This window comes from Aquarana catesbeiana, linkage group LG01 (assembly GCF_042186555.1).
Source record: "Aquarana catesbeiana isolate 2022-GZ linkage group LG01, ASM4218655v1, whole genome shotgun sequence".
Lineage (NCBI taxonomy): Eukaryota > Metazoa > Chordata > Amphibia > Anura > Ranidae > Aquarana > Aquarana catesbeiana.
This window is the reverse complement of record NC_133324.1, coordinates 288,235,442-288,247,530: the sequence shown is the minus strand read 5'-3', so window position 1 is coordinate 288,247,530 and position 12,089 is coordinate 288,235,442. Positions and strand designations below refer to the sequence as shown.

At 41.3% G+C, this 12,089-nt stretch overlaps 1 protein-coding gene across 2 annotated transcripts in view; it reads left to right on the top strand.

The window, feature by feature from the left end:
- Nucleotides 1-7,433, top strand: part of LOC141142525 (serotransferrin-like) — an 83,238-nt gene extending 75,805 nt beyond the window's left edge. For both annotated transcript variants that reach the window (XM_073629258.1, XM_073629257.1), the window contains one exon: nucleotides 3,863-7,433. In XM_073629258.1, the coding sequence (XP_073485359.1) occupies nucleotides 3,863-3,921 (59 nt within the window). In that variant the 3' untranslated portion in view covers nucleotides 3,922-7,433. The remainder of the gene's footprint in view (nucleotides 1-3,862) is intronic.
- The last annotated feature ends 4,656 nt before the right edge of the window (nucleotides 7,434-12,089 follow it).

The following is a 12,089-nucleotide window of genomic DNA, read 5'->3' as shown; positions in this document are numbered from 1 at the left end:
CCCAACGCTAAGCACTATTACAAGAGCAATCAGTGGTTAGCCCGGCATTCCTCCTCATAGAAGGTCAAGGCTCAGGTGAGTTCTCTCTGCTAGTTTGGCCACTCTACATTCCAGGACTCAAGATCCTTTTGGCAGAATTGAAAACTTCAAGAGTGGATGGAAGGGTGTGCAAGGGCACTTTTCTGAAGGATGCATAGCCATGGTCCATTTCAATCCCTTCATCCCATACAGGAGTATTGTTGACGGGAAACCCTCCCCCCAGACTAGTATGGTAAGGGCCAGGGTGGCTGAATGTGCGCACAAGTGGTAAAGCCCATTTTTGGGATCCGAGGGTGCCTTCTAAGGTAAAACTTGTTTATTTTTGGTGGTTCAGACATCACCCTCCAGAACATTTCTTCATCCTGACCAAAATAGCACATTCCGCTCAGGAGGTGGATGTCCTCTCTCAGTACATCAATATTATACAACAAAAATGGGGAATTTATTCTCCTCTGTGTCTCATACAAATACAATCCTTCCTTTGTCTTCCTTTCAGGGATCTGCACCTCACCGATGACCTTTATCTGGGTTCTATTCTCTCTGAGGAAATGGGGGTGCTTCAAATCCATCTTTACTTGGATGGTATTCTTCTGTTGTATCCAGAGATCCAGATGACCTATTAGTTCAAAAGAGGATTCTTCTGGCCAGCCTGAGGGGTTTTGGCTGGATAGGAGGTGTCAAGACATTTGGAGCAGACCTGTCTAGTCATCCATATGGAGGCCCAGTTCAATGCTCAAGTGAGTACTTTTCTCCTCTTTATCCTCTCAAAATGTGCCAAGCAGATGTGAACTTCCCAATGCAGGGGTCTTCTGGAAACGATGATATCTTGCATCCCTATACTACTCTGGGCACACTGGATTCAATGGCCGTTCCAAAGAATTTCCTTTTTGCAATGCAGAAGGCAGTACTTGAGCCGATTCAAAGTGCTTCTTCTCAGATGCGCAGGAGCCTCTGGTGATAGGTATGTCAGGAGACCCTCACTTGATCACGTCCGGTAGGTTTATTATCCTGGACCATTGATCACTGATGCTAGTGCTATAGGGTGAATCACCAGCTGCAGTCATCTTAGAACGCAAGACAGGTGGAGTTTCCCATCACACAGGGTAGTATTCAATGTGCAGAAAATCCAAGCAGTTGGGATTACACTATGTGTGCTGGCACCTCACATTCGGACTGGACTGATTATATAGCATGAGGTCAACACAGCAGCAGTGTCATATGTTCAGAAAAAAAGGAGAACCGACGGCAGGTTCCAATAGCAGTGGAACTATCATGTCCCTGACCGAATTTATTATTCAGGGGCTATGGGCGGTGTACACTCTGGGCACCCAGGATGCTGAAAGGGGCTGCCTCACCGGATTTTGGTTTACAAAAAATGGGTCTTTAATTGGAAGATCTTGCCCATATCACTCAAGTATAAGGCCTCCCTCAGCTGAGCCTGTTTGCATCACAATCCATTCACAAGGTGCCTCTCTTGCTACCCTCAACCATGGTGGAAGAAGTTGACGCTCTCACTCACCCAAGGACTAGTCACCTAGAAGATGCCTTTGGTCATAAAGTTCCAGGGGAGACTGTTGTCTGAGGGTCTCACTGTTATAGCAAGCATTTAGATTGGCACGCAGGCCTTGGGTTTACCCTAGCCATGGAACCTAGTCCAGGCCAAGCACAGCTACCAGTGTTTCCACAACACCTGTCCAACGATAGACTGGAAATTGAGAGAAAAGGATTGGAGAACTTGGGCCATCCACTGGAAATGGTTTAATCCTGACAAGGTTCCAGAAAAGACATCAACAAACGCTATTTACTCTGAAGTCTGGAACAAGTTCACAGTCTTCGCAGCTGAGCAGAATTTTGATCCTCACAACCAGGGGGTTGCCCAGTTGCTATCATTTCTTCGCACAAATCTGGATTTGGGGCTCAGCCTAGTTCCGTAAGGGTTTAAATTTCAGCCATTTTAAATCCACCTGAAGGCTGTTTGTGCTTCTTTTTTTTTACTTTTTTTTTATTAATCGGTATGCGACAGACATAATAAAAGGTGGCTGTTTGTGTTTCCATCAGTCAAGTTCAGAGGAGGAAGCTACAGCAAAACCTTGTCAACGTAATCCAGAAATTTAGTGTGGCCAAGCAAGAGCCTCCAGAAGTAATAGAGGCTCATTCAGCTAGGTCCATTTTTAAATGTTTAAGTTCAGTGCATGCAAAATGGAGCCATCTGCAAAGCAGCAGGCTGGTTGCCACAGTGCACCTACCTCAGGTGCTACAAGTAAGATCTAGGGGTTTGTACGTCAATGGACTTAGACGGAACAACGGTCTAAGCTTCCATGTCCATTGTAATAGTTTGATTGAACTGGGAGGACTCAAAATGTATAGCTCTTTATCCCTTTCATGACTAAGCCTATTTTTGAAATTTGGTGTTTACAAGTTAAAATCCGTATTTTTTGCTAGAAAATTACTTAGAACCCCCAAACATTATATATATATTTTTTAGTAGAGAATCTAGAGAATTAAATGGCGATTGTTGCAATATTTTTTATCACACGGTATTTGTGCATCGGTGTTTTAAACGCAAATTTTTGGAAAAGTGACACTTTCATGAATTTTAAAAAATCCAAACAGTAAAGTTATCCCAATTTTTTTTGTATAATGTGAAAGATGATGTTACGCCGAGTAAATAGATACTAAACATGTCACCCTTTATAATTGCACGCACTCGTGGAATGGCGACGAACTACGGTACCTATGAATTTCCATAGGCGACGCTTTAAAAATTTTTTACGGTTACCAGGTTTGAGCTACAGAGGAGGTCTAGGGCTAGAATTATTGCTCTCGCTCTGATGATCGCTTTTTTCGATTTCTTAATTTATTTTATTTATTTTTGTACTTTATAAATTGTGTTTAAAAATTTATTTATTTTTTTTACTTTTATTGCTGTCACAAGCAATGTAAACATCCCTTGTGACAGTAATAGGTGGTGACAGGTACTCTTTATGGAGGGATGGGGGGTCTAAAAGACCCCCCATCCCTCCTTTACACTTCAAAGTATTCAGATCGCCGAAAACGGCGATTCTGAATACTGTGTACTTTTTTAAATTCGGCGCTATTGGCAGCCGAGTAAACGGGAAGTGACGTCATGACGTCGCTTCCGCATTTACAACGAGAAGGCTGGAACGAAGCCGCTCACAGCTTCGTTCCAGCCCGCCCCCAGCCGCCGAAGGCAGCCGAATGGACACCGGGCCTCCCGATCGCACGGGAGGCCCGGTAACAGCGGCAGGAGGCGGCGGGAGGGGGGGGATGTCCCCTCCCGCTCCTCCGGTATAACAGCCGAGCGGCTTTTAGCCCCATCGGTTGTTATACATATGTAGCCGATCGCCCGCTGTAAACAACGGTACCGGGATGATGCCTGCAGCTGCGGGCATCATCCCGGTATAACCCCGGAAAGCCGAGTACGCATATCTGCGTACGGTCGGCGGGAAGGGGTTAATTATCACACGTGTGCTGTCATGCTGGCGTCAGCAAAAACGGAAAATTGTATCAAATACTTACCGCAATTTTCCTTTTCTGATGCCAATCCACGGCAGCATACGAACCCTCCCTTTTTTGATCTTGTTATTTTTACAGAGAATGGGGGGAGGTTGCTAGCTTTCCTTTTATAAATTTAACTAGGTTCTGTGGGTGCATATAGGGGCGGAGCCATATCACATGTATGTTGCTATGGAATGGATTGATATCAGGAAAGCAAAATTACTGTAAGTATTTGATACAATTTTCCATTTTGTTTTTCTCTTGCCTTATGATAAATTCTAACGATTCATAATTTTTTTTGCAGGTATCTTGGATTTCTGTAATACGGACATTTGTGCAGACAGAAGAAATTTGTATGCTTAATCCAATGATGTACAGCTGGAATAATTTGGCTTGTAAACTTCCACGTCAAAACATATTTCAATAGTTTTTGCATTGTTCCCAGTTGTAAGGCTAAATGAATAGGAGAAATTACAAAATCTGGTTAATATAAAATAGAATGGAAGCAAAATACATATGAGACATCACATACATGAGATTTTATCATTTATGTATTGGATTCTAGCCCTTGCTGACATTTGTAAAATGAATGTACTAAAAATGGTAATTTCCATGTACGGATAGTGCCATTGCCGACCTGGTTTTAAAAGTGCAAACCTTGAAGTTATAATTTTTGCTTTGGATTGATTAGAGAATAGTTTCTACTGGTTCTTTCTTGCTGCTTGTGTTCTACTGGGAGGATTTCTCTTCTCTTATGTCCTGGAAACATAGCAGGAAATGATAGAAAATCCCACCAAATTTAGTGGAATTCCCATATTAAACAGTTGCCATTGGAACACGTGTGCCCATTGAAAGAATTCCCCCCACCACTTGTTCTCATGAAATTTAATTTTCTTTAGCACACTTTAACAACTTAGTGCATGATTAACCTGAAAAAATTAAGCCCTTAGCATTGTCACTCATGATTTGCATAGTTGTTCCAACATCAGGGACTCACTAAAAGATAGATTCACACCTGTACAATTTTGTGCATTTACGTATATTACGTTATGCTTTAACATGCATTAAAAAAAATGGTCTGCCAGGGCACTGGAGGAAATATAAACTGACATACACCATTTTTAGCGATGTAGCACACCAAAACACATTATAGTGTGTTACTGTGTGTTGTGGTGGCCTGCAACACAAGTGCATTGGGGTGCACACCAATGCACATAATGTACATGAAGAACACATATGCACAATCTTTAATTATAGCTTATGAGCATTAATCTCAAGAATATCAGATTCAGCCAGCATTCAAAAACAGTAGTAGCTGGCTAAAAGCCTGTTTAAATTAGTGGTGCACCAAAATGAAAACTCTGGACCGAAACTGAAAAATTCAGGATGCACTTGGCCGAAAACTGAAACGAACAGTTACATTTTTTTTTTTGCCAACCAGCCGCCGTCATTATACGGCGGCAAGGTGGCACAATCCTGCGAATCGCCGTAGGTATACGTCGGCGCGGGATCTTGCTTTTGTGGGCGTGCGGGCGATCGTTCCCCGCAGTGACAGAACGGGGATCTGCCTGTATAAACAAGGCAAATCTCCGTTCTGACGGGAGATCACACAGATCCTGTCTTTCTGCTAAGTAGGAAGATGGATCTGTGTGTTTCCCCAGTCACACAGTGCCCCACACAGTGAGGGAACACATTTAACCCCTTGATCGCCCCTGTTAACCACTTCCCTGCCAGTGTCATTAGTACAATAACAGAGCATAATTTTAGCACTGATTACTGTAATAATGTCACTGGTTCCCAAAAAGTGTCAAAAATGTCAGTTAGGTGTCCGATCTGTTTTCCGCAATGTCGCAGTCCCGCTAAAAATCACTGATCGCCGCCATTACTAGTAAAAAAAAAAATAATATACCCACTTGGTAGAAGTATTACTGATGGATAGGAGTAAACATTGAGCATGTTGGATAAGAGATGTTCCGGAACTAGGGCAGGAGAACTGGGAGGAGATATGGGGATTTCCCTTTCAGATATTGGTCTCTCTTTGAGATAAACTTATACAATTTAAGATAACACATAGAACGTACTATACACAATATAAATAACATAGAGTAAGTCCATTGAACCCCCAAAATTGTTGGAGATGTGGCAATATTCCAGGAGATTTTATCCACATTTTCTGGTCCTGCCCCGATATCGCTATTTTTTGGACAAGGGTCATAAATGTAATTGTGATAGTGACGTCAGTTATTCTGGAACAGGAAGTAGGAACCTGACTCTTGGGTTTGATGGGGAATAATATTGCCGCTACTATAGCTAAGAGAACACAAATAAGCCTATTGCTTTTTATGCAAGAAAAGCGATAGTATTGAACTGGAAAAAAACAGAGGCTCCCTCAATAGCTTTTTGGAAGGATTTAGTAAACGATAACCTACCTTTGAATCTAGAAACATATTGCAACAGAGGACATTAAGGAATATATCAAAGGGTTTGGTCAAGCTGGATAGAAGAGACTACAAGGGCCTCCGACCAATCTAAGGATTAAATGACTGAAATAGGAAAATATTGAAATTTAGGAAGAAAGTAGCGAAAAAAAGAAAGTGAACCACACCATGACACAAGTTTAAAGGGGAAGAATGTGTGTATTTTACTTTATCTTTTTCCTGTTTTTATTGCGATATGTAAGTATTGTAAATAAGAGTTATGTGGAAGCTCCTGCGAGAGTGGAATATAGATGAAGTAAAAAGTAAATGTTGTAACATATAATTTTATGGAAAAATAATAAAGAGATTTGAAAAAAAAATGTAAAAAAGTAAATAAAAATAATAAAAATGCCATAAATCTAGTCCCTATTTTGTAGACGCTATAACTTTTGCACATCCATTCAATATACGCTTATTGCAATTTTTTTTACCAAAAATATGTAGAAGAATACATATTGGCCTAAACTGATGAATACATTTTTTTGGGTTATTTATTATAGCAAAAAGTAAAAAATATTGTTCTTTTTTTGGTTTATAGTGCAAAAAATAAAAACCGCAAAGGTGATCAAATACCACCAAAAGAAAGCTCTATTCGTGGGGAAAAAAAGGGCATAAATCTTGTTTAGGTACAACATTGCACGACTGCGCAATTGTCCGTTAAACCAATGCAGTGCCGTATCGCAAAAAATGGCCTGGTCAGGAAGTGGGTAAATCTTTCCGGTCCTTAAGTGGTTAATGTGGCTGGTGTTTTTGCATTGAAGTCAATAGGGGGGCGATTTTGCATTGAAGTCAATGGGATGCAGCATGCCATTATCGGCACTTTTTTTTTTTGCCATCGGCAAAAGGCAGATATTTTCGGCTGCTGATATATTGGTGCATTCCTAATATAAATGCCACAAATGAATGCAGCTCTGCTCTTCTTTTGTTAATGCAAGCAGTGTGAACACCTGAATTAGACTTGGTATCAACCTCTTGCAGTCCAGAGCTCAGAGAGCGTTTGGGAGAAGCCACAAAAGTATCTGAACATATGTGTTGCAATGAAAACAGCGTGTTGATAGGAGGAAAAAGCAGAGTGACAGAGAGATGATCTCATCAGTGGGTGGTTTCCCTTTTCAATGTCCAGGCACAGGGTGGTGAGGAGACCTGTAAGTTAATGTAAAACAGCAGGAAAAAAAGTTCAGCTCTCCCCTGACAGACAGGACTGTACTGTGAGGCAGAGCATTGTAAATCTCAGGACTGGATGAACAAAAATACAAATCCTTTGGCAGGTAATACAGTTCCCATATATGTAATCCCTCTGTGTATTTGATTTCAGCTTTAAAACTGCAATTACTCTAGGCAATATATATTTAAAAGCAGACAAAATTAATATTAAAAGAGAAGTGTTTTTTTTTTTTTTTTTAATTAAAGATTCATACTTACCTATGTGGATGGAGCATCAGACCGATGCTGCATCTGTCCCCCGCCGTCTCTGCACTGAGAACAGAGCCGCCGAACATCTCCGATGGCTCGGTTTTCACAGATCCCCAAGCAGAGAGCGGGTGACTGTCATTCAGCATCTCTCCTCTCTGCTTCTCCACGCTAACTGGAGCAATGAGCTGTGGAGGGGTGGGGAGCGGCCGTTTCAGTGGCTCGCTGAGACTGCCATCAATCAAGGCAGCTGGCGAATCAAGACTTGGGAAGTTGGGATGTTGCACTGCCTCAACTGATGGCAGTGACGTCAGCGGAGAGCGGACTTCAGACCGCTCTCCGCTGAAAACGGGTCAGAGGATTGCAAAACAAATTGCACTTCTGGGACCCTTAGGAAAAGCCCAGCCTAAAAAGCTCAGGCTGGACTGCTCCTTTAACCACTTAAGGACCATAAGGATTTGCCCCCTTAATGACTAGGCCATTTTTTTGCGAAGCAGCACTGCATCGTTTTAACTGACAATTGCGCAGTTGTGCGCCATTGTACCCAAACAAAATTTATGTCCTTTTTCTTCCCACAAATAGAGTTTATTTTGGTGGTATTCGATCACCTCTGCAGTTTTTATTTTTTGCGCTATAAACAAAAAAAGTGACAATTTTGAAAAAAAAAAAACTATTTTTTATTTTTTGCTATAATAGATATCCACAAAAAAAGAAAAAAAAAATCATCAGTTTAGGCCAATATGTATTCTTCTACATACTTTTGGTAAAAAAAAAAAAAAAAAAAAAAAAAAAAAAAAAAAAATCGCAATAGGGGATAGATTTATCGCATTTTTATTATTTATTTTTTACAAGTAATGGCGGCAATCTGCAATTTTTTGCAGGACTGCGACATTTCCATGGACATACTTTTTTGGGGACCAGTGACATTTATACAGCCTTTAGAGCTAAAAAAAAAAAAAAAAAAAAATAGCCATGATTACTGTATGTCACTGGCAGGAAAGGGGTTAACACTAGGGCATGATCAAGGGGTTAGGTGTTCCCTAAGGAGGTGTTTCTAACTGTGAGGGGAGTGGACTGACTGGAGGAGTTCCAGATCACTAAGAACAGCAGATCGCTCTCTACTCCCGTCAGAACGGGAATCTCTTTGTTTACATACACAGATCCCCGTTCTTACTCTCTGTGGCGTGAACGCAGGTGGCCGGCGGACATCAAGGCCACCGCCCACGCACATCGGCTCCGGCGTCACAAACGCGCCCCCATCACTCTTAAAGCTTCCGAGGTACAGCTACAGCGATTTAACGCAGGGGAGCCAACCTGCCACAGTATGACGGCAGCTGGTCAGCAAGTGGTTAACTTGTATATTTCAGTATGAGGAGCACAAGGGTGGCTTTACACTGCACCGCTGCGCTTTGACCACAGCACAGGTGCAGCGCAGTGTACCTGCAGTTTGGTGTATGTTAGCTGAGCTTTGCCATAGACTTCTATTATGCCCCACGGTTTTATGAAAGCACATCAAAAAGTCCTGCATGCAGGCCTTTTGGTGCGCTTTCAGAAAATGCACCAAAACTGCAGGGCATAATAGAAGTCTATGGCAAAGCACAACTAACCCACACTGAAACCACAGGTAGGAAAAAAGATACGGCTGCACACCACCATAGATCCAATGTAAAAGTATTCATGCCAACATGACTGCCACAAAGACAAAGGACAACAGAAGAGGTGACGCGTTTCACACAAACCTGCTCGTTTTGAAGAAGCACTAGTTAAATGTGAAACACGTCACCTCTTCTGTTGTCCTTTGTCTTGGTGGCAGTCATGTTGGCATGAATAAATCTACATTGGATCTATGGTGGTATGCAGCCGTATCTTTTTCCTTCCTACTTGATGGCGAGCTATTGGATTACAATCATCTGGAGCAGCGTTCACCCTCCTTTGGCTTTACAAAACCACAGGTACACAGTGCCAAAACGCAGCGGCACAGTGTAAAGGTTCTTTTTACTGGCACCCTAGGAATAAACAGGGGAGGGGGACCTCACTGCAAGAGAAGATTTTTCTTTTTCTCCAGAGTTCGGTTTTAAACCAACTTCAAAAAAGTTTAAAGTGAGCAACATAGTCACCATATTTCTGTTATGCCAGGTACCTGGGCATATCCAAATGGGACATTTTTCCTGTTTTCTGCATTGCAGTAGTTTTATGAGGCTACAGAATTGTAATAATGCTGCGCACTGTGAAACTGAACTGTCAGTAAGGTTATCTGATGTTATTATGCCATTTTACTGCCAATTCATTACGAACGAAAAAAGAAGAAGAAAAAAAAAAAAGTCATATGGTAGCTGGCAAACACAGCTATAACTTTATAAATCCAAAATAAATTTATACTAATCTACTTAAATACAGCTTGTGGACTTCTGTAAATGTAGGTATACCAAGTAGAGGCATGTTCATGTACCAGCAGAATGGCAGAACTGTTATACCAACAGCCGATAAATTAACCAAAAAAAAAAAAAAAAAAAAACAACCCAGTTGATAATTGTAACACATTGCTAAACTTGAGGAGAGGGGTGTCATTTTTTGCTAACTGCAATACAATTTATATACAATGGATATAAAAAGTCTACACACCCCTGGTAAAATGTCAGGTTTCCGTGATGTAAAAAATGAGACACACAGATAAATCACTTCAGAACTTTTTCCACCTTAAGGTCCCTTTCACACTGGGGCGTTTTGCAGGCGCTACAGCGCTAAAAATATTCGCCTGCAAAGCGCCCTGAAACAGCCGTTGCGAGCGGTGCGCTTGCAGGACGGTCAAAAAATTCCTGCAAGCTGCATCTTTGGAGCGCTGTATTTACCGCTCCTAAAAGCTCCCCTTCCCCATTGAAAACAATTCTGCAGCTGCTTTGCGGGCGGATTTAACCCTTTTTCGGCCGCTAAAACCGAAAAGCACCACTTTACCGCCAACGCCAGCAACGTTCCAGTGTGAAAGTAGCCTCAATGTGACCTATAAAACTGTAGAACTCAATTTAAAGACAAACTGAAATCTTTTTTTTGGGGGGTTGGGAAGAGTAAAAAAAAAAAAATTTAATGTGGTTGCAGAACTATGCACACCCTGTTATAACTGGGCATGTAGCTGTGTGCAGAATTGAGCAATCACATTCAAACTCATGTTAAATAGGAGTCAGTACACACCTGCCATCATTTGTTTTAGTAATCAAAGGTACGGCTGCTGTACGGCTCACTCGAGTATAAGCCGAGGGGGGGGGGGGGTGGCTGGTTGTTTCAGCCTAAAAAATGGGCTGAAAAACTCGGCTTATACTGAGGTATATATACGGTAAGTGATGTAATAAAATCAAAAGGTACTTCAACAAAGCAATAGTTTAGGGGTATGCACGCTTATGCATCCATATCAATTTAGTTTTTACTTCCCTCCACCTAAAATATTTCAGTTTGTTGTTCAACGGCGTTGTACAGTATATAGGTCAGAGTTCGGAAACCATTTATCTTTGTCTAATTTATTTACATCACAGAAACCTGACATTTTAACAGGGGTGTGTAGACTTTTTATATCCACTGTACATGAAGTGTATATATTTTGAAGGTACCAGAAACAATACAACACATAATCAGTTTAGGACCTGTGTAAGAGGACTTCTGACTTGTGTTGTTGGCATTCTTTTGGGGGGCTATATGTACATGAGGCTCTATACATGCAGCGCAAACACTGTGGAGCTCACTCCACACTTTTCTGCAATGCTCTTTCCTTACATTTATATAGGTTTTTAAATCAATAAATAGAATGCAAAGTAATTGGACGAGAAGGCCTGGCTTGCAGTCTCTGTTCCAATTCATCCCAAAGGTGTTCTATTGGGTTGAGGTCAGGACTCTGTGCACACCCGTCAAGTTCCTCCGCTCCAAACTCTATCATGTCTTTATGGACCTTGCTTGTCCAACATTAGTGCCTAACCTCACAAATGCGCTTCTGGAAGATTGATCAAACATTCCCATAGACACACTCCTAAACCTTGTGGACAGCGTTCCCACAAAAGTTAAAGCGGTTATAGCTCCAAAGGGTGGGCCAACTCAATATTGAACCCTATGGGCTAAGACTGGGATGCCATTAAAGTTCATGTGCGTGTAAAGGCAGGTGTCCCAATACTTTTGACAATAAAGTGTATGTGATGCATTCAAAAAGCTAGCTGAGAATAAACCAGCATCTTTGCACTTTACACAACCTGTAGAGTAGATTTTTTCCCCCCAGAATGCATAAAATTCTAACAACCACGTTGTGTAGATTTTCCTTGTGTTAATCCACAAATTATTTTTACAAAAATTATACAACATTTTGGGCCTCCAGTAGACTTCTTTCAAGTGCAAACTTTAGAAAAGGTGGTCCACGGGCTATAAACACTCTTTGCAGTTTACTACAGATAAATAAAAGTAACATCTACTTCATGTTGTAGAATCTCAGGATTTTGTGCTAGCCTAATATAAGCACAAATGTCTTAAAGATAATACAGCACTAAAAAGATGTAGCAAAGCCATTTAGTAAACTTTTCAGACACACAACTGTAATAATGCACCTCTAAGGTGTGAGACAAAAACAGGATTACGGAAGCTTGTGCACTTTTTATAATAAATATCAATCAC